The sequence below is a fragment of the Pollachius pollachius genome (assembly GCF_949987615.1).
Source record: "Pollachius pollachius genome assembly, chromosome: 7".
Lineage (NCBI taxonomy): Eukaryota > Metazoa > Chordata > Actinopteri > Gadiformes > Gadidae > Pollachius > Pollachius pollachius.
The window spans coordinates 15,917,477-15,944,663 of NC_136940.1; the positions used below are offsets into that span (position 1 = coordinate 15,917,477).

The 27,187-nt window shown below is 43.3% G+C and overlaps 1 protein-coding gene across 6 annotated transcripts in view; it reads left to right on the forward strand.

Moving 5' to 3' along the window:
* Positions 1-27,187, forward strand: part of szt2 (SZT2 subunit of KICSTOR complex) — a 57,433-nt gene that overhangs the window by 3,337 nt on the left and 26,909 nt on the right. For all 6 annotated transcript variants that reach the window (XM_079740181.1, XM_079740183.1, XM_079740182.1 and 3 more), the window contains exons 7-43: positions 228-334; positions 572-782; positions 1,647-1,817; positions 3,697-3,928; positions 4,578-4,707; positions 5,071-5,216; positions 5,605-5,757; positions 6,078-6,192; positions 8,140-8,348; positions 8,785-9,021; positions 9,103-9,181; positions 9,916-10,004; positions 10,304-10,469; positions 10,997-11,108; positions 11,299-11,418; positions 11,648-11,848; positions 13,094-13,191; positions 13,637-13,775; positions 14,118-14,381; positions 14,742-14,934; positions 18,096-18,223; positions 18,512-18,761; positions 18,871-19,024; positions 19,229-19,321; positions 20,578-20,650; positions 21,056-21,364; positions 21,679-21,814; positions 22,144-22,260; positions 22,344-22,413; positions 23,159-23,344; positions 23,603-23,851; positions 24,345-24,588; positions 24,931-25,005; positions 25,226-25,364; positions 25,454-25,568; positions 26,219-26,339; positions 26,972-27,124. In XM_079740181.1, coding sequence (XP_079596307.1) covers positions 228-334; positions 572-782; positions 1,647-1,817; positions 3,697-3,928; positions 4,578-4,707; positions 5,071-5,216; positions 5,605-5,757; positions 6,078-6,192; positions 8,140-8,348; positions 8,785-9,021; positions 9,103-9,181; positions 9,916-10,004; positions 10,304-10,469; positions 10,997-11,108; positions 11,299-11,418; positions 11,648-11,848; positions 13,094-13,191; positions 13,637-13,775; positions 14,118-14,381; positions 14,742-14,934; positions 18,096-18,223; positions 18,512-18,761; positions 18,871-19,024; positions 19,229-19,321; positions 20,578-20,650; positions 21,056-21,364; positions 21,679-21,814; positions 22,144-22,260; positions 22,344-22,413; positions 23,159-23,344; positions 23,603-23,851; positions 24,345-24,588; positions 24,931-25,005; positions 25,226-25,364; positions 25,454-25,568; positions 26,219-26,339; positions 26,972-27,124 — 5,784 coding nt within the window. The remainder of the gene's footprint in view (positions 1-227; positions 335-571; positions 783-1,646; positions 1,818-3,696; positions 3,929-4,577; positions 4,708-5,070; positions 5,217-5,604; positions 5,758-6,077; positions 6,193-8,139; positions 8,349-8,784; positions 9,022-9,102; positions 9,182-9,915; positions 10,005-10,303; positions 10,470-10,996; positions 11,109-11,298; positions 11,419-11,647; positions 11,849-13,093; positions 13,192-13,636; positions 13,776-14,117; positions 14,382-14,741; positions 14,935-18,095; positions 18,224-18,511; positions 18,762-18,870; positions 19,025-19,228; positions 19,322-20,577; positions 20,651-21,055; positions 21,365-21,678; positions 21,815-22,143; positions 22,261-22,343; positions 22,414-23,158; positions 23,345-23,602; positions 23,852-24,344; positions 24,589-24,930; positions 25,006-25,225; positions 25,365-25,453; positions 25,569-26,218; positions 26,340-26,971; positions 27,125-27,187) is intronic.

A 27,187-nucleotide genomic window follows, 5' to 3' on the forward strand; every position in this document is an offset into this window, starting at 1 on the left:
TGCTAGGCTGTCAAACATGTATCAGACTGAGCTATGTTTGATTATCTTGTGGTTCCAGCATGCTCCTACAAATTGTAATGGGAGGAAATTGAAGAGATTGATATAATTCAATCCCAACCATTCAATCCTTGAAACTAAAGGAACAATCCCACAAATTATTGTGCTCGTCTTTTGTTCAACATTCACGATGACCTCTACTAATCAAGGAGCCACCATCTACCTTTCAGGTATAATCATCATCACAGATGGAGTGACCAGCGTGCCTGATGTGGCAGTGTGCGAGACTCTTTTGAACCAGCTCCGCAGTGGAACCATTGCCTGTTCTTTTGTTCAGGTACAGAGAATATTGTCAGTGTGAGCAACAGAATGGCTATTAAAATGCTGAAAATCATAAATATATAATTGATGTATCATGTCGATGATATATTCAATCCATTCCAATCTTTTTGCAACTATTTGAAAAGAGTCAGTGAATATACTACACTTTTTTTGTTGTATTTGGTTGCATGGGAGGATATGGCTTTGCTGGATGCTATGATCTAACAATGTGCTCTACACCTTGCATTAACAGGTAGGCGGCACATACTCCTACGACTGCAGCTTTGGTTATGTCCCAAATGTGGAACTTATGAAGTTTATATCCTTGGCTAGCTTCGGCTCCTACCTAGCCAGCTGTCCGGAAGTAGACGTTGATAGCTTGGAGATGAACTCCTATCACAAGGCCCTCCTCAGCTACTCCTTCCTAAAGACAACAGAGTCGATGTTCTCAGAGTACTTCTGTGGTAAGGCCTGTGAGGAGACAGTTCTAACCACAAAATAACTCTTACGCCTTATTGTGACGCTAATGATGTCTGAAATATCAATGCAATGATGCTACCCAAAGATTGTTGATATAACCTACAAACGTCTGGTTCGATAATACACACTGTGCACACTTATTGTATGTTGTACATCCTGGCACTTAAAATGAGTACTTGGATGTGTAGCATCTTATCCTAGCTATTGTTATTATGTACGGGGAATGGATTAACCTAGCAATTGTTGGTGCTTGGTACTCGGCTCTATGAACATCCTTACATCCGTTCCGACAGTGATATATTGTTTCTCCTTCATCTTACAAATGTAGTTATTGCAAGTCGCTTTGGATGAAAGCGTCTTCTAAATGCCCTGAATGTAAATTTAAATGTAAATCTGCTAGTAGGAAGGAGTTTCAGTTCATGACGAACAAGGAGCTCCGCAGTCTGCAGAACTTCTAAACAATGGTGGCACCCAACGAGAGTGTAGCAATCCAAACCATTTGATATAAATAGACAGAATAACAAGGTGTAAAGTTGAACACAAATAGCACGGAAGGCTTTTTTCAGACGAAAATATGTTTTAACCTTACTTCAAACCAGATTCGGCAGGTGCAATTATGAGCAAGAGCATCACTTAGTTATTTTATTTGATTGGCTGGAGTTTTTTGAAAAACGTAAGGCCGCGGCCTTATGTGGAAATCAATGGCTGCCCATCAAAGCCAAGACTGATCTTCATTGCCAAAACGCAAGCTTGAATATTTGGATGGTCTCGCTACTGTATGTGTTGCATACATCCCTAAATGTCCCTGCACCATGTATTTATTGTAATGCATCCCTTCCTTTCCGTAGTGAGCCAGCATAAGTTGTTCAATGAGCACCTGGTGTCCACCAGTGGGAACCCAGCCTTGGTGATGCGCAGAAAGAAGCACACGGAGAAGGAGGTGCACGCCCACCTCATCAGCGTGGTCTCTGTGAGACTCCGAGAGGGTTACACCATCAGGGAGATCAACCTCACCAAAGGTAAACATGCAATCAAATCATTCACATGACGTAACGGCCGCGCCCACCAATTGATGTGCACTATAGTCCATGCAGAATGTTAAGAGCTGCAACTGCTTTGGTGTGGGTGTGTGTACTAAACTTGCCGTCTCTCCAACTGCTTTAAAGTCCTTGGCTGAAGAAGAGGAACTGGCTACTTTAATGTATTTGTCTGAAGCTATTTTCAGAACCAACCTAACACTAAACATTAATGTGAATAACACATTGCAATTTTATAACATTCAGGGTTTTAAACATGTTCTCCTAATGCACTTGTTCTCAACTGGTCTAGCCTATGGACCCACATGTGTCATTAAGTCAGGACCCAAAAATAAGTAATGCATTTAATAATATTGCAGTAATCAATATTATGCTGTTTGGTTGCCAGTATAGAGGGGTTATCAGTCTACGTCACACTACGTCACTCCCCGCTCTACGCGCATGTCGTTGGCAGAAAGAGACAGAGCGACAAGAGCCGCAATCATGTCTTGTTGTGCGATTGGTTGCACAAACCCTTTTAATAAGACTGATTATCCCATTTATTCTACTTCTTGCTTGCCAACATAATAAATCAATTCAAATATTTTAATAATTAAGCTTTTTCGTATTCGTATTGCATGCTTATTAAATGTATACTCTGTTTGAGTTCATCTCCCTCAAAAAGTAGTCCCCTTTAATTACGATCGATCAAACATGTTTCTGACACCTCGAAGGGCATTATCCTGCTTATACCAAGGTCACTTGCCAAAGAATATAAATTAAGATCATTCATTGATATTTTTCATGCGTTTTACAATCCAAATATAACGTTTTTCACATAAATAGGACGGACTGTAGCTACGACTTGGCAACGGGAGGTATTCTAGTCCGCTGAGCTATGAGCCAACGTTATGGATTGTACATATTTATAATTCGAAATTCGTCCTAGTCTTTATACCACAGATACTCTAGGGTCTATAGCATATAACCGCATTGTCTGATTACAGTTTAATTCATTTTTCACAATTTACCAGCTCTCGTTTTGAAGAATAATCACTGCGCAATCGTTTCAATCGTTTGCAATCGTTGGGAATCGTGACGGTCTTTATTGTCAACATAAAGTGTACATATTTATAATTCGAAATTCGTCCCAGCCTTTATACCACAGATACTATAGGGTCTATAGCATATGACCGTTTTTTTTTTTGTGATTACAGTTTATTGTAACAATAAGCTGACAAAATTGCTAATTAACACTGCAACTGCAAGTAAACCGCACGGAGATAACCATGGCAACTGGTCAAAAATTTTTCTTTTTGCCATCTTTCTGCGTGCACATGCGCTGTGTTGATAAAAAAAAATCCCCCTATTGTTAAAAAACAAACAAACCAAGTTTGATTCTGTGTTTAGAAAATACATTATTTTAGTGGGAGAATGAAGTGCGCAGTTCGAATCCTGTGCAAAGATATTGGCTGCGTTATGCGCTGACTGATTATTCTGAGTGCAGACATTTCAATAAGTCGGGAGGATAAGTATATATGTATGTATGTATGAGGGTGGGTTTTTGATTGAATTGGAATTAAAGGCCATCTCTCCTCTGCATGGTCGTTGGACCCTGTAAAGATATCCAAATATCTATAAATTAAACCCTGCTCTTCACCGCAGAGCCTAAGATGGTTGCCTTGTGGGACTTTGTCATGTCTCACACAGACTCAAATAATCCCTACCGACCGAAATGTCTCCTGTCTAGAACAGGGACCCTGTTCAAATGAGGAAACACAATGTGCAAACACCAACCAAAGCAGCTCACATGCATAGAGCCATCCTGCTCTTTGTACCACTGTTCTGTTTTTCATTGCGGTTTCATTTCTTACACTGGAAGGTGGCAGTCAGCTGGAGGTGAAGCTGGTGTTGCTATGGAAACACAACATGAGCATTGAGTACCTGGCGGCCGCTGCCTGGCCGCTGGATCCTGACCTGCGCAACACTAGGGTTGAGGTGATAATGGAGGGGAGCTACGACATCCTGCATGACATCAGCTGCACGCAGAAGAAGCCCATCACCAGCCCCTACCGCACTTCCGTCATCCGGCGCTTCTGGAACACTCTGCAGAGGTGAACTGTCTGAACCAGAGCGTAGTGCCATAGTTTTATGGTTTATTTTTGTTTTATTTGTTAGCCCTATGGTGTACCCGCCTAGCAGTGCTGGTTTGTTTGGTGGCTAAGCTGGAGGGCCTGCTGGATCCTTGGATGGGAGACCAGGTGGTGCTTGTGTTGGTTGGCCATTAGAGGGTGCTCATCCCTCACCACTCGGCCTACGTAATCCCCCAAGGCCCCAAGACAATAGGGGCTCTGTCCTGTGAAGAGCACCGTCTATCGAATGAGATGTTAAACCCTGTGATCACTGAAGATCCAATGGCCCTCATCAAGAGAGTAGGGGTAGTTACCCTGGCATCTAGGCCTGATTACCAAACCTGGGCCCTCTTTTATCAATATTTAATAATTTATTAATTTGAACAAATGTGGGATTTAGCAATTTGTTTTTTGGCTTGAGTTGATTGATTTACTTAAATTTACATTTATTGTATCAAGTATAATTGATAATTGCCAGATTATCAAGGGAAATTGACTATTAAATATGATTCATACTTACAATCGCAATTTCATGCGTAGGCCAGGATTTAGAGCTTTTTTAATACACAGTAAAAACTCCTTGTATGTATGACCACTAGTTTCAATTCTTGTTCATGTTCTGCTTTTCAAGTATAAACCAGACAGATCAAATGCTGGTGCACCTGCAGGCCTTTAACTCTCTCCCTGAGAATTACATGATCCCGGAAAGCACCAAGAATGGAGTCCCACTCTTCTACATACCTCCGGGGTCAACAACACCGGTACGCTATCTTGCTGAACTAATCGCATGCATGATTCACACACATTCACATAAAAAAATGCATTCTATTTCAACCCAATATCCATAATATCACCATCAATTCTTCGACCCCTGGTTTAGATTAGAGAACCCATCTTTAATCTAAACCAGTTTTAGCTTCACACCCTAACCCTGACCCATTGTGAAAGTGCTCTATGAGTCTAAAAGATTACTTTGCAGACCTCTTGCCTGTAAAAAAGTTACAACAAAACCAACTAAAAATCCATCTAAAATTGGTAATGGTTTCTGTTCTCTCCCATGTTAGGCTGTATCCCATTTGCTAAATTGTATTCATCCAGCTTGATAAAGTCTTAAATTTTTCCAGGTTCTGTCCTTGCAGCACAGTGGATCCAAAGATTCGTCCCGTTCACTTTTTTCCTCCTACTGGAAACCCATCCTTTCCATGGATGCCAACTTCTGGCAGAGGTGGCTGCACATGCACCGCATCAGTATCATCCTGGAGCATGACATGTAAGCTCTTTCAGAACCTTCTAGAACAGTGATTTAAACCTGCACTTTAAAACATTTCTACTGTATCCATTTACTCCATAAAAAATATGTGAACTAGAATGTTTCTCCAAAATAAAACAAACCCATACATGAGTCAATCCATCCAGTGAATTGTCCTCTATAATTTTTTTGTTTTGTTTCTGGTAACTGTCTCCTCACGAGCTTTAACTGTTGTTACAACTCAAGGCACTTGAGGCTGCTAATTAGAAAACATAACCAACATAGCCAGGTATCAACATAATATAGATAGCCTTGATGTGTATTTAATCGGGCATTCAATTAATTTTTGGAATATGCATATGTAGGGATTTTTTGTCCGGTTATTGCATTGACAACGTCTCCCTTGCAGGCCTCTACCGAAACATGTTCATACCCCTGGAAACAATGGGCGCTTCAGTACCATTCAGTGTCGCATCTCCCACTCCGCTCTAACATCCCTTCTCAAAGACTGGACCAGCTTTGTCTTGGTTGAGGGCTACTCCTACATTAAGGTCATTTACAGGTGAGTCAGTGGCAGTAGCCGTACACAAGAGAAACGCATGACAAACGGCTGTAAACCTCAAAGCAGATTGCTAGCCTCTTGAGTTCTTGATTTGTGTGACTCAAGTGTGTTTTGAACTAGTACTTGGGAGTCTGAATGGATCATAGAGAAGTAATTGAATGAAAATAAGCAATTATTTACAAGAAAATTCACCTTCAGATTACTTTGAACTAGATATGTTTGTTTGTGTGTGTGTGTCTCTGGTCCTCCCTAACATCATATTCATTTTTGTGATATCTGTAAAAGGAACCTTAAAAAAGATTTAAATGTTTATTTTCCAGTTCGCCTGAACACCCTCCTTCCTCTTTCTACCTGGTGCGTCTGATCTCCAAGACCCCTTGCATGGTGCTGCGCCTAGGCTTCCCTATCGGCACTCTGGCCCACATCAGGAACAAGGTGACCCTTAAAGATCCCATGGCATGCTACTTTATGAATGCTTTTATATAGCTGTTAGTGGGCCCCTAATACAGTACTTGAAGGCGTTCAGGAAATTCAGCCTTGGTGCAGAATTACAGCCACTACAAGCCAATCCCTCAATAAGCTTTCCACAATCGTGCCGTTTTTTAGGGGTTGGTCAAGGTGGAGGGTGGGGGTGTGGCCCTGAGCAGCTTGCGGCCACGGTACCATGCGCTAGTGTTTACAGTGGATGTATCGCAATGGCGAAGTGCACACAGCTTTTGGCCGTGTTTTGTAAATAAACACTCCCGGTGCTCCGGCGGGAGTCCTGGAGCTCTATATCTAAATAATATCATATTATACATAGATATCTATATCATATAATATTTATTATCACGGCCAAAAGCTGTGTGCGCCTCCAGACAATATTATGAATATCTAACGACTGCGTCAGGTTCTCCAACGTCTCTGGTTCTTCCAATTCCACATCAATCTGAAGTAGACTGAACCACGACATGGAGGAGAAAGGGATTGTTGCCCGCGATTGTTGCCCACGATAGTCTCCCGCCGGAGCCCCACTACCCGCTGCCGAGGCACCACTGCCTCGGCAGTGGGCAGTGCCGAGGCACCACCGCAGTTGCCTTGCGATGGTTGTGCCTCGCGACAGCGGGCAGCAGGGCTCCGGCGGGAGACTATCGCGGGCAACAATCCCTTTCTCCTACATGTCGCGGTTCATGTACTTCAGGGAGTCAAAGCCAAACTTCCTTTCCCCCAATTTCTTCTCAACCATGGCTGAGATAACCCCCACTACGAGTCTCGTTGTGGAAATACTATAGACGTCAGAGAACCTGACGTGTTATGCGGCATAATACCAACAGCAGAACGGTTATCCAAATAACTAAAAAGTGTGAAACACTTGCGTTACAGTGTGTATATTCACACACACACACACACACACACACACACACACACACACACACACACACACACACACACACACACACACACACACACACACACACACACACACACACGGCACTCGAAAGGTCATAGCTCATTGTCTCATTGGCGGGCCAAATTCTCTGGGCGGGCAAGGCAGAGAAAGGGGAGGTAACTTGGCCCCTTATGACGACATATGGGGCCAAATTCGAAATCGGAGCGTCTGAGCTTTCATTTTTCAAAGGCAGAGCAGGATACCTAGTGGTCGTTTTACACCTAACGCCATTTTTAGCTGCTGGGTGACCATAGGCAGGCAAGGGGAACTCTTTATTAATGTTAATTTAATGTTAGAAAACCTCATAAAGTGAATTTTCATGCCGTCGGACCTTTAACCTGAGCATATGCACAATGATCCCTCAAATGCACCTCTTTCACTATGCTAACAAGCTTTGGGTTAGATATTGTCAAACGTTGTCAAACCTCTTCAATAAGATCACATTTAACCAGGAAATAACGATGACATGTGCTGTAGGTATTATTTCTGAATATCATGTGTTGAATGTTGCCTTTTCCTTCCTAGCGGTAGCCATGACCGCCTGTTGGTGAAGCCCATGTGAAAGCAACATACATGTAGTTCATCTAATGGCCTGAAGATATCTCACTGTAGAGACTAATGTGTAGTTTATCTAGTGAGCTGTAGATGTAGATGCAAATTTACATTTACATTTAGGGCATTTAGCAGACGCTTTTATCCAAAGCGACTTACAATAAGTACATTTGTCATAAGAAGTGAAACAATATATCGCTGTCGGTACAGTAAAGATGTTCATAGAACCAAGTGCAAGTATTACAATCGCTAGGCTAGCAAATGTTTTACTATTTCATTTCATTAATGGATAGGTATTAATTCAATATAATTCTTTATCTTAATAATTTAACTGTAACTGTATTTCTGCATGGTTTGGTTATGTCATGCCGGCCTCTTTGTTTCCCATGACTAATCCACAGATTGTGGATGAGCTCCGGGACCAGATCCTTAAACTCCGCTTCCCTCATCGTGTTCAAAACATCAAGGAGGTTACTCCCAAGACTAAGAGGAAGCTACCTGGCCAGCCGTCGCCATCCAAGTCCCCCTCTCTCCCTGTCCCCAAGCTGGCCTTGTCAGACAGACCCTGCGTGGTGGTGCTCAACAAGCCCCTGGAGAGACTGCTGATAAGGTGCCTGCATGTGATGGTAGCATGAAGCAGTTGTACTCCATTTGTACACCAAAGGCTGATAAAAAGCTGTTTCTAGAAAGAGCACTTTTAAATAATTTCAATATAATTTGTAACAGTAAATATATAAATATGTTAATTATTTGAATATGATCATGTTCTCTGGTGTTCTAATTTACATACATATCTAATCCAGATGCAAAGGCCTTCCTTTCAGGGATCAATGGGTCTGTTGAGGATTGCAGATGATGGTCACAGGCATGTCTTGAAACCAAACCCAAAAAGGATTGGTCATTTTCTCATAAGATAACTTGATGATCAATGTTAAATTATCTATTTTTAAGATCTACCTGTTCATAGAAGGGTGAAATGAAAAATGTGGAACTTTATATCGTTACACAGAGTAATTAATGTACAATGAACGCTCACTTCCCCACAGGTATGACAAGCTACCGCTGGACTTCCAAGTGCCTTTCATGTTCAACATGGAGAACCCCGCCCACGTGCCTAACACCGGGACCCCGCTCAACGTGGCTGCCAGCCGCTCCGCCTCATCCACGCTGGCCTCCCTTTCCCGCTACTTCTACCACCGGCGCTGGGTCTGGGCCATGCAGAGGAACCAGGGCCCCGTGGTGTCCATCCAGGCCATGGGTCACATCCTCTCCATTCTGTCTGAGTGAGTTCTCCCCTCTACTAGGATGACCAATGCCGCTTGAGCACATCACTGACAACGGTATGCGGTCTGTTATGTCTCCAGAATCAGGTTGTCAGAGGGGTTTCACTTTGCAGCCAGTGGAGAGGGCATTGTCAACATGGTTCTCGAGCTTCCAATGAAGGTAATGGAAATGGCGCGTGCACACACCAAACAGATTCGAAGAAGCAGCAGAAATGGCGAGTTCGGAGCAATCCGATGAAAAGTTGGCATTTTCTGTAGTATTCGGCAGATGTTCCGTAGCCTTTGCAACCAAGCAAATTAAAATTATGTTGAAGTATATCAGGGCCTTGAATGGGCAATTCAACCATTTAACACATTAAGCCCAAGTGAAAACTGCTCAGAAAAATCCAAATTCTTTGACATATAGCAACTTTTTTTTTTTACAGTAACGCAAATTGTTACTTTCCCTGATAACTAGTTACTTTTATTATAGAGTAATTCAGTTACTAACTCAGTTACTTTTTGGAACAAGTTGTGAGTAACTATAACTAATTACTTTTCTAAAGTTTTCCCAACACTGGTTATCATTAACTCACAGACTCATGCTGTAAAGTTGACTGTAATATTTTGGCCTCTGTTGAATTAGCAGTCCGCGAGCATCAAGCGTTGATGAAGCGACGGGAATAGAGGGTTGTCTCATTTCTTAGCGGAATGGTCTTAGATCTTCTGTAATGAGGGGCAAGGGGAAGACAAGGGGGAAGGGGTGGAAATGGGATTGGCCCCTGCTATTCGTGTACAGAATATATCAGTATATCATTATTCATTTTCAATGCACTTACTCTTTTATTTTGTAAATGTAAATAATGTGGAGATGTTTGTGGATAGTAATGCGTAACTCGTCTGCTGTTTTTGAAGGGCACATCTTTGGACTTGGACAAAGAGAGTCATTCATGCATGGTTCAATACATCTTGTTCCCGCCCCACTCCAACGCTACCAAAGACAGGTACAGCTACCTGTTAAACAGATACATAAGAGTTTAGATTGGCCTCCATGAATGGGTTTAGTTACTGTAAAGTTTTGGCCTCTGTCTGATCACATTCTTCATTCTGTATAGCAATAATAAAGATAGTTCCTTTTGTGAACTGAAAAATGAGAGAGAGTGCAGTACTATTAGCTCTGTAGTGACAGCATTAAAATCCTCCCTTGGGTTTATGAACCACCAGTCTATCGTGTGTGTGTGTGTGTGTGTGTGTGTGTGTGTGTGTGTGTGTGTGTGTGTTATATGGATTTATTGGGAGCCAGTTTCTCCACCGACGATGACAATGACACAGAGGTGGAGGCCATCGACGCGGATGTGGAGCTGAACCTGGTGACAGAGTGTTGGGTGGAGCCACAGACTGGGACAGTGCTGAGCCACACTGAGCATCACCAGTACCACGGCCTCAAGTACCGAGAGATCCCTCAAGCGGTTGGTCAACTTGTGTGTCGTCTTCTGCATTTATGTCTGGGCCAGGTCTCTGGTGAATGATGTTTACGACACTTCACCAACTGCCAGTGTGCAGTACAAGTACAGAGGGACCACCTTCAGTAGGTACATTTCAGGAGCAATTCAGGAGCTGTCTCTATCCCATAGACTGAAACATCAAACATAGTTTGAAAAAAATAAAACGGGTAACTAGTCCTGAACCAAGGTCCTTGGATAAACAGAGTGACATGTTTCACCAACACAACACCTTCTTTCAATTCACGTAGAAGAAAAAATTGTCTGGATGATTGGAGCTCCGTGGTCGACACACCCAAGATGCTTCCCATAGGGGGAAACACTTCACTATGTTCATCTCACAACCTTGGTCCATGACCTCTTACCCATTGTTTGTACAGCCAATAGTCTAGCATCAGTACATACATTCAGCAAACCTCCCTTAATCAACAAATTTATTTAACAAATGCTGTTTTGGTGTTTATGCATATACATGTGTGCTATCGTTTTGATAGATCTTCCCAAAGGATTTGTCCTGCATGTCAACCATGTTGACATTTGAGTACCTGAGCCAAATGTGTCAGAACAAGGACCAGATGCAGCCCATAGTGGCAGATCTCCACGATGGTAGACATTTTTGATGCATTTCATCCAATATATCTCTACATTTTAAGTATTTTTATGTCGCTCAGTCCAGGTATATTTTTGATATTGAGCAGGTGTTTAAGCTATTATTGGCCAATACCGATAGATGTTTAATATATCATGCATCCCTCATGTATATGTATGTATTTCTTTTCACTGTATTACTTCATAGGGGAAGGAGAGTTCCTGGCGTCTGAAGACAGAATTCTAACCGTTCCGTTTCAGTTTGACCTCATCCAGCTGCTCCCCAAGTGTCAGCAGATAGAAATGTTCTTCCTCATGTTTGGCAAAGGTAAAGTGTTTGTCAATGAAGCTGTATTTATCTGTATTATTCTATCACTTCTAAGAGTAGGTTATGGTCATTTGGTTTAATTTTTATGGAGTCTATTCTATCTCAAATGCGTCGTGTGTGCATCGATGCCTAAACATTGCCCCTAGTAATTAAGATAAGATATTCATTAAATGTTGACTGATGACACCTTTCTATTTCAGTGAATCAGCATTTTTTTCCCTTTCTTTAGTGGAGAATGAGGATGCAAACCAGGGCCTCTCATTCCTGCCCAATGACATGCTGCTCAGCCTCTTCCACAGCAGTCTGGAGCAGGACCTCAGCGACCGAGAGATACTGCTGGCTGACAGTGACCATCTGTTGTTCATCCAAAACATCCTGGAGCGGGAGCGGGAGGGGCACGTTGCACCGTTTTCTCTGCCCATTCTTAAAGGTGTGTGTACAAAGTACCTGGGTGTTTATACACACCAGGGCAACCTACGTGTCTCTTAAATCGCTTTTTAAATAAGTCAATAAGCTGGGCCCAAATATATGCAAATACACGCCCAAACCAGCAGCAAACAAATAACTGAATATATTGTGAAAGTTCTTAAAGGTGTCATTGCATAGTTTGTTCATTCATTTTGTGGTGGTCACTAGTAGCAATGAATGACCTGTGAGTCGGTTGTGGTAAATAAAAATGCTGTGGTGCTCCTGTTCCACACTGTTCTAGTGTTGTGGAGGAGGTGGGCGGGGAGGAACAACATGATTTTGGCTCTTACTCATGACATGCAAATGTCCCGCCTCTGATTGGCTAACAGCACTGTTCGTAACAGTTATAAAACCAGAGAGAGAGAGAGATCATTCACTCCCGTCGTGCCTCAGTGCGGGTCGGACACCGTGAGCACTCCCGCGACTCCAGGCCGCAGTCACGGTGAATGAATGTCCAATCCAACCATTTCTTCCTCAACTCTTCTTTCTTGGCCAAGAGATGCAACGTTGATTTGTCATTGCCACAAATAGCACAGGCACAAACTTGTTCCGCAATGTAAGCACCTTTCTGTTACCTCCTACCTGCTGAGATGGGCTCTGTGTCACCTCGACGCAAAATCAATTCTGTCTTCCCGTGGGCCGTCGCGAGCCAAGGTGGGTGAGGCCATGAATACTAATTCACCAAATGACGTCAGTTGGTTAGGCTTTTCTGATTCGCTCGTTTATGCGTCTATTTTCTTGCATTTGCCAATGCAGGCAATCAAGGTAGAATAATATTTTCAGGTTCAGCATGCATATGCAGCTCAGAGTGAACAAAATTAAACGGTTTCTCGGGGAATGACAGATTTAATTATTATAAAGTCATACTTTTCTTAAATGAAAACGTGTGGCTTCATTGGAGGTGGTCATATGTCTACTTAATATTGTTGTCCCTTACTAATGACATTTATTAAGATACAGACTGTAACAGAGAAAAAGCTATGCATGTACTCAACAGATATATTCTAGATGGATGTTCATGCTTTTGTGTGCGTGTGTGATTGTTTTGTGTTGCAATAGAAACAATTAAGGGAATTCCCTTTTGATTTGACATTTGCCACACAGAGTTCCTTTGCAAGCTATTGACTTGGTCATACTTTTCATGATTATTTTATATTGAGGTTGCAATCTTTTTAAAGAGACATCCTATGTCTGCTTTTCATTGTAGAGGAGTACCTCGGGACTCCAGACCGGCAGGATACGACAATGTCCTTCCACACCATCAGCAGCAGCCAGGAGGTGACGGGCTCCACAAGCACTTTACAGGTAGCCTGATCTCATGTCCAGCATTCCTACTATGTTATAGCAGGACATCCGGGGGGGGGGGACGTCACGGAGCCCGGGCTGGAAACCAGAAACTGCAAGGGGCGGAGTTACTATTGTAACTATTCTACTTCAATAGTGATATTGAATCCAACTTGGGTGAGTGGGTGTGGATATTCATATTTACATTACATTTAGGGAATTTTTTCGCTTTTATCCAAAGAGAATTACTACCATTCATTCACACACCAACGGCAGAGTCAACCACGCAGGGCCAGCTCGTCGGGAGCAGTCAGGGTGGTGGTGTCTTGCTCATGGACACCTCGACACTCAGCTAGGAGCAGCCAGGGATCGAACTAGCAACCTTCCGGTTACCAGTCTACCCGCTGAGCTACTGCCGCCGTATTTGTGTGCATATGCGTGTTGATCTGTGTGTATGTGTCCTCAGAGCTTCAGTAACGTAGACCTTGTGGATGAGGAGCCGGTCCAACCGGGCCGGCGCTACTCTGCCCCCCAGTGGAGGTGCTACGCCAAGTACATCAGCTCCCAGCAGATCTTTCTGACCTTCCTCCCCACAGCATTAACAGGCAAGAAGCCTCCTTTTTCTCTAATGCGTAGAGCGCTATTTTAGCTCAGAGTAATTCAGGCCCTTTTGCTCTGAAGGGAAATCCTAGTTTGATGAAATCCCCAGCAATTGTCTAATAGTGACCAAAGAATCACATTAATTGCTAAACATTTTATTGATTTGGTTTGAATTGTGTTAAAATTAGCTATGCATCTTCCTTCAATTCATGTAACAATTAGATCCTATGTTTCCAGGGGCTTAATATGCCTGTTGGCCACTGTTGTGTTAAGTATAACAGCCAAATAGTTCCCCAATTACCCCAATCCCATGCCTTTGTCGTCTGCTGCTGTCTCCTCATCCCCAGATGTTGTAATGTTGATGTCCTCGGAGGCGGCGACAGAAACGGAAGGCGGTATGGGCGTAACCCAGACCAATGATTCGCTCCTTGACTCGTTGGGCGGAGCCCAGGCCGAAGCCCTGTCTTTCTACTTGAGCAGAGGGGAGCAGTCAGACTGTTCCCGGGGGGCGTCCCCTGGTCTGGAGAGTGAGGGGCCTTCCCCAGACAGCCTCACCCAGGACAGCAGGGACAGGAGGCGCTCGGAGACTGAAACCCCAAGGCCCCAGTCAGGTCAGGAGAGCCGTGTTTGTCTTGGTAGGACTAAAGTCATTACTTTGTACTCTTTGGAAGATATTCTCTCCTGTTACCGTCTGTTGCAGAAAAAAAGAAAAGGGAAATATAGAAAGGTGTGAGTGCTTGCGTGTGCATTTGTGTCAGCTCGCAATTACAAACATTTAACTTTCACTGCCGTACCGAGAATGTTTGCTGCTGGAGCAAGTATGTTGCAGGTCCAGTTTAGTTGTCCATATTTGGATCATGTTTGGGGATTTTAGTTATAATGCCACCAAATATATTCTAATATAACGACTCTTCATGATTCATTATGAGTGAGCGATTATGACCTCACATTTTGTCTTCTTTGGATTGTAGCATTCCCAGAAAAAGAGGGAGTGCAGTTTTGGGAGCCCCAGGTGAGTGACGTCAGTCCTCCATCCCAGCAGAGGCCAGCCCACGGAGGCCACCTGCGCTGCCCCGTTTACGTCTACCACGTCTCTCTGGACCACCTGAAGGACCAACTGGTCCACCCCACCTCTAGCCGACAGAGCCGCGATGTGTTCATGAGGTACCGGCAGAAGGAAGGCAACAGCACGTGGAGACAGAGCTATTTGTTTATTATACAATGCTTAACCTGATCTGGTTCCACTATAGGGGGGATGTTGCTTTTGAAACTGCAGATGTCCTACAATATCTATCCTTTTTTACAATTGTAGATCGTAGCATAATATTTTGGTTGGAAACTTCTTCTCGCTTGACCATAATACCAGTGTTCAGTGTTCCAGTGTTCGTATTTTCATAATGCTAACTTAGTCAGAACAATACAAAACCACGCAATCTCCGTCAGTCAGGATTCAAATAAAGATAATTCTGAAGCTTGAAATAGTTTAATTTGCAAGATGGAATGGAGGAATATTATCATCCTTACATTCATTGTAAAATTATCAGTTTTGTAAAATAATCCAAAATCTGTATTTGTTTGTTGCAACCAGACATTTGAACCTGGTGTGAGGCTTATGGATGTTAAGAGATAATGAGGATACTTTTTGCCTAACCAATTAGGCCAATGATCGCCACATGATTTGCTATTCTCCCGACTGGCCGTATATGTGAACGACATATCCTGACATTGGTATCCTGTAGGGCTGTAACGATACGCGTATCGAAACCGAAATCGCGACACTCAAAGCCACGAACCTGTCTCGCGGTGCGAGAAGGCAGAAGCGCGACACGCCCTTTCTACTCTCCGGTCAAATTGTCGGATTGAAATTTGCTAATAATCGGTCTAAATAATAGTGTGCTGACACCGCTCCTCTTATCGATGCCGTAAATCTGCGACTCTCTGTGATGACAGCTCTCCGTGGCTACGGAGGATTGCAGTTCTCCACAGCCTGCGAAGACCTATGCGATGACCTATGCAATATGAACGACGTTTATCAAGAGTGGTCCAAGCGCGCAAAAATAGCCTGTGTGATCCCTGTCTCTAGTGTTTTGTGTGCTTTGACCGGCAGTTGGTCTGCTTATAGGTCGGAATGAAGCGGCCACCGATTATTGACAGTATTCTACCGGACTCGTTCGTTTCTTCACTAGACACACACACACACGCTACTGTTCGCTCTCCTCGCTCGTCCACTCACTCGCTGACGTCACTCACACACGCACACTGCCATTCTCGCGCACACACATACGCTACTCGCAACACTACGCCTCGTTATTGCGAAGCAGACGTTCATGTTTCTTCCCATCTATTTGAAAGTTAGGCTATTAAGCATGTTGCATTCTATACGGCCTGATTATATCATTATTTAAGCTACATAGCGATAATAGGATATTTGACGGAAAACGAAACCTATGCAGGTCACTTTGACCGGCACCGTTTTTCGGGTTAGCGCTACCAAACTATTCAAATTACTATTATATATTCCAATTACGTAAGCCTAAACCACAAAACTAGTTGAGGGTTTTTGCTTTCCTGCAAGCATCCTCGAACTGCAATCTTTGGTTATTTATTTATTCATTTTGCTATACTTTAATAGTATTCTTTCTGTTCAGTGTTCCAAATTATTTGTTATTAAATGGTACATTAAGTTAATTGTTATATAAGTGTTGTTTAAATAAAATGCTTCTTAAATTTAAAAAAATCGTGGGATGTATCGAACCGTGAGCCAAAAATTGTGATACAAACCGAATCGTGACTTGGTGTATCGTTACAGCCCTTGTATCCTGAAAACATCCTGAAAAAATACTACCCCTGAGGTAGTACTTTAGCCGCTGGAAATGTTAATTACCTTATATGTGAATGAGGAGTAGAAAGTCGACATTTCACACCATTTGAGTGGGCGTGTTGATGACGCTTCGGTTTATTATGCCATTATTATGATATTGAGTGGCACCCTAAATTATAATCTGCCTGTTGCATTTTGTTCGCTGAATGGTTCAAACATATTTAAATGTTGTCACTGTTTTTCAGAGTAATTCGTGGTGAATGCTAAATGATAGGTCTTAGCATATCCACAAAAAGTACACATCATACAATAAATTACAATCTGTGAGTTCACAGCTGCACGCGTATATAGAAAATGTTTCTTTTATTATTATTATTTACAACAGTTAGCTTAACATTATAGGGTCCCGTCCTTCCACTCCCTGTTTTCTCAGTTAAACAAAGAAATCAACTACATTTGTCCAAGTGTTTGTTATATGTGTTTGTTATATTATCTTTCTTTCTCCGGTAATGCAGTCGTTCGCAACGCCTTTCTTCTTCATCATTTCTTCTATTTGTCTCTAACTCATGCTCCAATCTTTCATCGATCAATGCGGATGTTGTGGAAGCAACAGAATATATGATGCAACGCTGCAGCAACATTTAAAATGATTGCGATGAGTTCTGCCCATTCTGCCTCCGTGCTGTCTGCGGTCAAACCCAAACAAACTACTGTGAGAGCGGCCACTTGCGAACCTCGACCCTTAGTCATTTCCCGCCCCTTGCAAGCCCAACCCACTAAACCCCCCGTTAATTCTACTGATGTCTGAGCGACACTGATGTCCACATATCGGGCATCAAGTGGGAATAAATGTGAATGACCCTCACGGTCAAACCTCCTGATATACAAATGCGGAGAAAAGACGGAGGACATGTGTGAAAACTGCAATATTTATGAGATGTGAAGCACATAGGTTTCTGTACACGTGTTCAGATGTATAGTGTGCACTGGCAACCAAGACGGTTCAAGAGCTGTCTGTGTCATTTAGTGGATTAATTCTCTGATTTAGCCTGGGACCCCGTTTTTTGCGCATCTGCCTCCCAACACATTGTTGTGTTTGAAGTATTTATGTCCTAGTTAACATATGCACAACAAACTAGCAGTTGGCTCGTGGCTACAAATTCAAAGGTGTCATGAACAAACTTCCTAACAAACCTCAATCTCAAATATAAAAGATTGATCATCGGCTATCTATAGGTAAGTTGTCCGCTATCTCCCGCGACTCCACATGCATAACAGGCGAGCCCAGGTTGGGAAACTCTTACAAAAACAGAACGGAAATTTTAAAGGAGAAAATACTGGCTCTGGCATTGCCGTCGGAGAGCCAATATTTCAACGTGTTGCCATTAGGTACCTTTATCGTATCTTTTTAAACAACAACAACATGGTGAATTCAAATAGAGGGGGAGAATGACAATTCCTTATTGCGTTTGAGATTAATTTTTTGTTTTGTGTCCTCTGCTAGGTCGCTGTCTCAGGAGCGCAGCAGCATGTCTTCCTGGACAGATTCTCTAACCCAGTCTCACAAGCACAAAGAGCTAGCCAACTATTGCAGTCTTCTTCAGGAGCATTACCATCAAAGCTATGTCAAAGGTCACTAATCCCTCCTACTATTTCCAACATCAGGATCGGACCTATAAGTGAAAAGGTGTAATAGTCAAAGGCGCTGTAGGTAGGATTTTGAGAAGAGAGAGCATAGAACAGCGACATTTTGAAAGTATGCAACCTAAAAAAGCATCTGAATTAGCCAGAAGAAGTCTTAAGTACAGGGGCAGTCACCTTGAAGAGATATTCTCACATGGTATTTTAACAAATGACAATCAAATTTAAATCGTACCTACCTCACCTTTATGTGTCATCATTATTACTGCTGTCCTGCAGGTGTGTACCGAAGCCTGCAGCAGTCCTATAACATCTGCTCCCAGGACTTCCTGACAGCCATGGACTATTGTGAGGAATCCCTCCAGGAGATTGATATCACATCCTTCCTGCAGACCCTCTGTGGCCACGTCCGGGACTTTCAGGAAAGTGCTGACATTCAAAGTGAGGAAATTCCGGGAAATTCCACAAGATCCCCGATGTTGGTCATCGGTGAGGCAGAGGAAGATGGGACATCTTCCTCCTCACCCAGGTAACAGGTGTCGCTCAGACATCACCCACTTGATACAGGCTCTGTGTCTTTCGGTATTAAAATTTGTTGAGCACTATCTTTAAGATATCTCATACATGGTTCTCCCTAGTGTTGAAGTGACAAAAGGAAAAGAGCCATGCATGCCAGCATCTCCAGCCGTCCTGGAGGGGAACAGGACCAACAAGAGCCAAGACATCCTTCTGTCTCTGCTTAGGACGCAGCACACGTGTGAGGTGCATCCGGATCTCAACAAAATAATACAGGTATTTAACGTTTACATTCATGTAGTAAGTCCTCCCCTCTCCAGTGTGTAGTGAGCGTTCTGGCACAACCTCTTGTTTTATGTGGATCTTTGTTATTGAATTGTGTTATATATATATATATATATATATATATATATATATATATATATATATATATATATATATATATTTTTTTAACTAAACATTACATCTTATTTTCACCAGGACAAGTTTACTGAAATTGGATCTCAGTATTTCAAGATGGTGCCCTTAAGCCCCCACTACTTCTTCTATTGTCCCCCGTCATCAAAGAATGAGGTGAGTCGGAAGCGTGTGCGTGTGTGTGTCATTGTTGGCAGGGGTTAGCATTTAGCAACATTACTTAATCTCATGTAGTAGTAATAATAATAATAATAATAATAATAATAATAATGAATTGCATTTACATATTGCTTTTTCAAGGTACCGAAAGTGCTTTACATAGGGAGTGTGTATTGTTAAGTCTTGTCTCGGACATCACTTTAACAAGGAAAGTGATCAGGAAACCACAGAAAAAAGTTGAAGACTTCTATTTAGAACGTTAACAAAGTAATACAAATGCAGAGCACAACTGCAAACTGTTTTTATACTCTCGCTTCTGTGATACCTCCCATAAACTCATGGTATGGCTCCAGAACCAAGCAAGGGGTGAAGCTACAAAACTGAATTACGCATGCACTCATCTCTGAGAAGTTCTCAACCGCTGATGTTTTTTATACAGTGGTATTTAGTTTCCAATTGTATTTTTTGACTGGACCTCGGTGACCTCATAGCTGGCTAAGGGCAGGCTCTTGTCTTAACATTCTCTAACTTTGTATCACACACCGTCATGCATGTGTCATTCACATATCTTGTTATTAAAGCCCTGAAGTCAACTTCAGGGCTTTAATTGTGAGAATGCCTTGTGTCACCTTGGTTCCCAGGCCTGAATATTAGTACATACTGGGGGCACAGAACATCCGATGACCTTTTCTCAGATACAAGAGTCTCCTCAGAAGACTCTTTTCCCACACTTATCTTATCCATATAGCATCTAAGGCAAGATATTGATTATAATCCTTCTAATGGTATAGCAATTCTCCCACATTCACATCCACCACCACTGTGGAGCACGCATCTGGATGCCAAGACAAATAAGGGAGAAAAAACAAGGAGAGCTGGCCAGTTTTCACCCAGGTAGTGGTGGCTGGCTCCAGGACCTGGGGGAAAACCGACCAGCTCTCCTGGTGTTTCTTCTTTTCCCTTGTGCTGCTGGCTAGATTATCCCCAGGTAGTGGAGCTAGCCAGGGTGCTGCTGGCCAGGTTAACCCCAGGTATTGGAGCTAGCCAGGGTGCTGCTGGCAATGTTAGCCCCAGCTAGTGGAGATAGCCAGGGTGCTGATCTGCCAGATGTCTTGAGGAGTGTGGGTGCTGGCCAGGTGCCGCCTTGCCCCCTCACAATATGATGCTAATATTGCTGTGTTGCTTACGTCAACATGCTATTGCCAGTCAGATGTTTAGCGTGTGACATGCAGCGTGTTTGTTCTGTAATACAGAAGGATTCTGATGGAGGCGAGAGGAGACCCAGTGAGGAATTGATGTCTGAACCCGATCCAGTCACTGAGGATGGTGATACTGATTCTTCTAAATTCCTTTTCTGTGCTAGATGAAAGGAAAATAAATGGGCAGACATAGAGGGATGAGAAATGCAATGTTATTTTTGTCAAAATACCATCAAGGTGCATAGCTGCTTTGTTTGTCCTTGTTTTGAAACAAGGACAAACAAAGCAGCTATACCACATTCGTGGTTTCAGAGCTTTTGATTTATTTTAAAATTCTTATACCAATCAAACAGTCTTTGTTGCCAAATGAGTATCTGTTGTTTGAATGTTTGAATACAGTGGAAGTTATGTGAGGAATGAACCAATGCGGGCTGTGCTGAAAACAAGAGACTGGGTGCATTGTGCACACGTGAACTTGCGGCTGCTTTATGTCATTTATCATTGAGCGATCCTTGGTCTCTGCTGCGTGCAGAGAACCTGTCGGGCTGCTGCATCGTGACGGAGAGCGACACCGACCTGGAGGTGGAGTACCAGGAGGGCGGTGCCGCCAAGTCGGACGGAGGCGAGGGCGAGGGGGACGACAGGTCGCTGTCAGACTCGGACACCGTCAACCAGGATGAGGACGAGGACGACTCCTTCAGCATCCTGGACGCAGACTCCCTCCTGGAGCCCGAGGCCACGTCACAGGAGATGCCGCCTCTGTTCGTGCACCTCACCTGCTCTGTCAACCTGAAGAGCTGCCATGGGTCCAAGCCCATACAGACCCTGCCCACCTGCCTGGGTGAGCACGTTGCTCTGTTAAGGAGAACCCCCCCCCCCCCCCCCCCAAACCCCGAATATCCTTTGAACAGTATAGCGCTTCATTAACTGTACCAGCTTCTAGTATGTGCAAACTTACCTGGCCACAAATGTAACTCTTTCTAACTATTTCCATTCATGTTTTAAATATATAAAATCATGTGTATGACGAAAATGTCACATAAATGCACAATTTATAAATGATTTGATCAGATGTTCAAGTCTTTATATTGATGACTGATCTCTTTTGTATTCTGACCCTGTTGTAATTGTGCTGATTTTGTCTTGTGGTCCCAGCTGAAGTGTTATCCTGCCTGGACAACGCAGAGTCCCTTCAGATTGTAGATTTGAACGAGCTCTCGGTTACGTTGGACATTTTTGTCCTGACGCTACCACCCGAGATTGAAGTCATGGCAGACTTCCATCACAACAGGTACATCAAAAGCGATTAAAAGATGTTCATCAAAATGATCGAAGATTTGCCGCTATTGAAGCTAGTGCTGGTTTCATTTGATTTCCATTTATTTTTGTGCTATTATAAGGGAATGATATAATAGGCTTAGTTAATGAGCCCAAAGAAGAACAATATTCCAAATAAATGTCAAGTATATATATGAAAAAACAACATTATTACCTCAACACGACGACATTTCAACAATTCATGGCAAATGGCCTCAAATTCCATCCCAAAATAACCAAATCTATTAATTCTTGTACGGCATACTGTGGCCACAATTCCAGCTAAGGTTGTCATGTCTGCAGGTACACATCGGAGAGCAGTGTGTCTCTGAACCGTTCCCCTGGACAGCCCTCCTCATACCGCTCGGATGAGGACATGATGTGTGGGCTGGACGACCTCAGAGGAACCAACGTTAACGGGTGCCTTACCTCAGCAAGAGACCATCAGTCTGAATACTGTATATAATATGGAACAGCATATGACCCTGTGGTCTTTTCAACAGGGTCACTGGAGATTCTCTGTCCAAACTGCCAATGCCACAAAAACTGGCTTTGCTGGCTACAATGGAAGAGGTCAGTGTGTTTTCTGTTTCTTTTTTTGTGTAGGACTTTCCTGTAAAAATGGTGACATTCATCCTGCTTTTTCTTTCAGTAGAATGCATTTCTCACTGCCGTGCCTCAGTTATTGATTTCTTAAAGGACTATTCTAGGTATAATGGATCTGGGATATGTTTAATATGATGTTTTAACATCGTTCCAAGTTTATAGCGTTTTGGTGGAATCGGCTAAAAACAACCAAGAATGTGTCTATACACGCTTTTTTGCTCCCAAACAAACATTCTAACTCGTTATCATATTAAACATATCCCAGATCCATTTTACACCGGAATTGTCCTTTAAGACACCACATAACATGGTATAACTGCAGTTGGAACTCTACGCTTGCAGGGTTTCCTCATTGCCCCAACTAATTCAAACCAGCACCAACGTCGGGCCAGTGTGCCATACCCAAGATGGGGACTTGCTGCTGTTGGATGAGGCTTTCAATAACCTTATGGTCATTTTGGCGTATTGGCCTACCTCCCCAAACAACACTTCATGTTGGTTGGGTGTTTGTGTTTGCTAGGCAGTGATAAAAATCAACAATTACCATTTACATCCTGAATGAACGTCACGTCGGAGCGACATATTTTGTATATAATCAAATGTACGCTCAGACAAGAGGACTGACTTCCGACATGGGGGGATTATCAAAGGGTTGTCTGTGAAGATGTTTGCTCCGAGGTCTTCCTGGTTGAAAGCTCCTGTTATGTTCCAGATCCGCTGGCTCCTGGAGGACGAGATCGTGTCGGCGCTGAGGTGCTCGCAGGCCATCAGCTTGACGGTCCTGCAGAAGGTGGCCGACCACGTGGTGCGGTCCAGTGGGCGGATGTGCTGCCAGCACGAGACTGTCCCTCTGCAGTTTGTCTTTGGCCCAGAGCAGTCCCTCGAGAAATTCAGACAGGTAAGTGCTGCCCCATCAGTGGAAGTTTACCCAACATATCTGAAATCTCGATGGGGAGCACAATATATCTGTAACAGTTGGTTACAGATAACGTATTCCAAGCATTTATGGCAATTCCGGTCTGTATAATTACTAAAAAGAAGTAAATAGTTGGGATGAAATTTAAATATAGCCCTCTTTTGGCATACCACAGAAGAACATTTTTTTGAGACACAAGGCTGCAGTTAATGATGCAAAATGCATTGTTTTCTGCTGCAGGAGTTCTGCAGAATATCTTTCCATGGGTACATTTTGAACGGTGAACAAGACAGCTTCCACTACATGTCCCTGAGTCGACGGACCCTGGCTGGCAAGACCAAGGCAGACCACGCGTTGGACCTCCGCCAACAGCTGGACTTGTGTGCCATCAGAGTGAACGCTGGAGACAAGTCCGGGTGTAGTCAGGCTTCTCTCGGCAAAGTCCCAGAGAATGAAAAATCGGTAGGAGCGACGGAGGCAGACAGTGAGGTAACTGACATCATCATACCTTTCTTCAATTAAAGTAAAATCAAAAGTAGATAAACAACACTAAATCATAATTAAAACACTGATTGTACTGCCAGTGGTTCTAGGGAGCCTTCCCTTGGCACTTATTTGAAACTATTAAAGCAACAAAATGTAAGAATTTGTATTTTTGCAATTTGGCGCCCCTACAGTTTCTGAGTGCAATTCACTTTTACAACACTATGGTGAAACTATCATCGACAGCTGGACACATGCATTTGTTGACAAGTTGAAGGAGTTGTAACAGCTCTCTCCCTCTGCGGTCTCTGTGTCCCTCTGCTGTATGCTCTGATGTCCGTACTAGAGACACAAGAAATACCCCAAACTCTAATGTAATACTTTACTTACTTCATTTCACTTTACCTTTCTCATCAAGGTTAACAAGGTACATTATATCTTAAGATGTATTCTGTGCAATGATTTCCATTTGAGTGACCTTGAGTCTGTTTCCTCGTAGGGCGAAGAGATGAAGCCTTCTAACACCGATTGTAGCCTGGCGTCTGGATCCTCGATGGATGGTGTCAAAGTGGTCAAGCAACAGTCTGAAGGCGTCCACTCAAAGAATTCCTCCACCAAGTCCCCCATCAGCCCTAATCTGCTGCCAGGACCCAGCAGCGCTGAGCAGGGCTCGGAGCCTTCCTCGCTCCCCAAAACCCCGTCCACCGTCAGCCTGACGGAGTCTTTGCAGTCAGCCACCCATTGTAAGTGAGCTCCGCTTCATCTCAGTGGCCATACAATATCACTAATTATTAAAATGGACTTACAGAATTAAAGGTCAATAAAAGGCATTTTGGCTCAAACACTAGTGTTTCCAATTTGATGCGCTGTTTAATACGCATTCCATTATGTACGGTACCATTTTTGTTAACTTAAGGTTAACTGTATGAAGGCTAGATGGCAAGTTTGGCTTGCTATCCAGTGATGTAGACATTGTGAGTTGTGACTGGAGATGTATTCTCCAGGTCTGAATTCAAGCCCTTGCATGCTCATGGGGTCATCATGAGCAGACCAGATCCTTGATGACAAGTATTTTGTTTCCACAGGTAGTGGAAAACTAAGACCTAACCGTGTCCAAAGTGTGGTGTCCAGCCAAGGAAGTCTTGATTCAGACATGTTGGGTATGCCAATCAACAGAATTCTGACAAAAGTAGATAACATGAGATAATAAAGATAATTGGTCCGTTACCTTCAACATTGATAGCACTAGAATTAGCATTAATAGTAAAAGCTCAGAATTCACATGAAGCAGTAATGGCTCTCTTTTATGGCATTGCAATTTCCATTCAAAGCATGATTTGTGAATGATGATGTTGATGCAAGCCTTCTTTGCATGAAAAGGGTACGATGGCGACAGCAGTGACTCGGAGAGCGAAAGCCCCGCGTTGGATGAACAGGAGCCGAAGGTGTTACTCATGCCCAACTTCTGGCTCATCATTAGGATCCACCAGGACAGGGTGGAGGTGTACTCCCACTCTCGGTAGGATGGGTGGCCGGAACGGCGGACATGACCAGGAGCTCCTTCTTCGTTACATCTTGACTCTCCCGCATTGTTTTTATTTTCCTCAGGAGCTTCACGGAAGAAAAAGACGAGCTGGAGAAACCGGCAGACCTTCCCGAGTACCTCAAGCTGCATCAGATGATGGTGCGCAAGATCAGTGATATGTGCAGAGTCGTCAATCAGGTATTGGAGTGAGGCACAGAATGTGTTTACTCTGACGTTGAAACTTTCCTCACACATCCACAACTATTGTTGGGTTCCTCTCTTTTGTGTTTTTTATGCCTCCAAGTTCTGTACAATCAGACTAATTATTGATAGTATATTAGTAGTTGAGTATTATAGATCTTTCTACAATTTGTTGTAATTTTTCAACACATAACCAAAATGCATAAATGGGTGTGCACAGAACCCCTTGAGGGATTTGAGTGAATGAGGTGTGCCATATAGATGCATAGGAACCAAGAGTGCTCTATGCAGGAAAAAAACAGGCCTACACAGAATAATTCTAATTCTGAGCGCGTAGTATGGAACGCCATGGTATGGCCCCATTCGCTGGTGTGTTAACCATGTAAACCAGACGCCTTGCGAGGACACAGGCTGGATTCCAACTACATGTCATTCCCTCTCTTCTCCAACCCAATTTTTCTATTTCTCATCGCTCAGTTTGAGACAAGATAAGTCAACGGTACAAAAAGCCCTAAATGTTTTCTGTAGGATCCAAAGGACATCAATTATCGATGAACGTTTTGATAAGCATCAGCGTATAAGTTAAAGATAGATCAGTTTTTGTTTTGTAGATCTCTGTGGTCAGCGCCTGTTTCTGTTCTGTGTAGCGCATGCTGTTGCAGGACCTGCACGATAGACACGTATGCAACTCTCTGCTGGTGGCGGAGAGCGAAGACGAAATTTGGAAGAATGACTCCCTCTACAGGCATAGGCATGCCATCTCGGATGGTGAGTTTTACCTTGATCATTACGATATACCTCGAAATGTATTCCATCCCCTAACTTAAGATGTTTTTTTAATTGAAAACATCAGAAAAGATCTTGTATTTGGGAATGCAATAATTTCTTTTTAAATGATCCTATAGTAGGCCTAGAGTTTCTTTATATGGGGCTTTAAATGTCTGCCCCCTTTACTAAATACTGCATGTGGTGAATATGATGATAATGAAGGACGACTACCACTACATATGTACATTTCGTATGTAACTGTTGCAGTGTAAAAAATGAGCAGGTTAGATTTTCATGCAAAAAAAAACAACATATTGGTCCCCTCCAGTTTGCTGGAAGAAGCAGACATTTACTGGTCTGCTTCAGTCCCAGCACTCTCCCCCCGCCCTTCCCACTCCCATTGGGCCGTCCACCACTCTCCCCACGCCCTTACCACACCCATCCACCTTCCACCACTCTCCCCCGCCCTTCCCACAACCATCCACCGTCAACCACTCTCCCCCCACCCTTCCCACACCCATTGGGCCGTCCACCACTCTCGCCCCGCCCTCCCGCCGTGTGTAAGGTTTTTTGAATTTAATTAAATTGAATTGCACCCCCTTTGCATTCAAATAATTTCCCTCAACTTTCAGATTACACTACTGAGGAGAACTACCAACCCAGGGATTACCTGGCCGCCACAATGGAATTCATCCCTGGATACTTTGCCTGCGAAGTGGTGTGGAGCACCATCATCCTCATCCACCCACGCCTCAAGATAGGGCCCAACATGGGCGTGTCGCGAGGTCAGCCGTGCCAGCCGTAGTTTTCACCCTGCTGGCTCTCTTCAGCATTCTCTTTTGATTTAA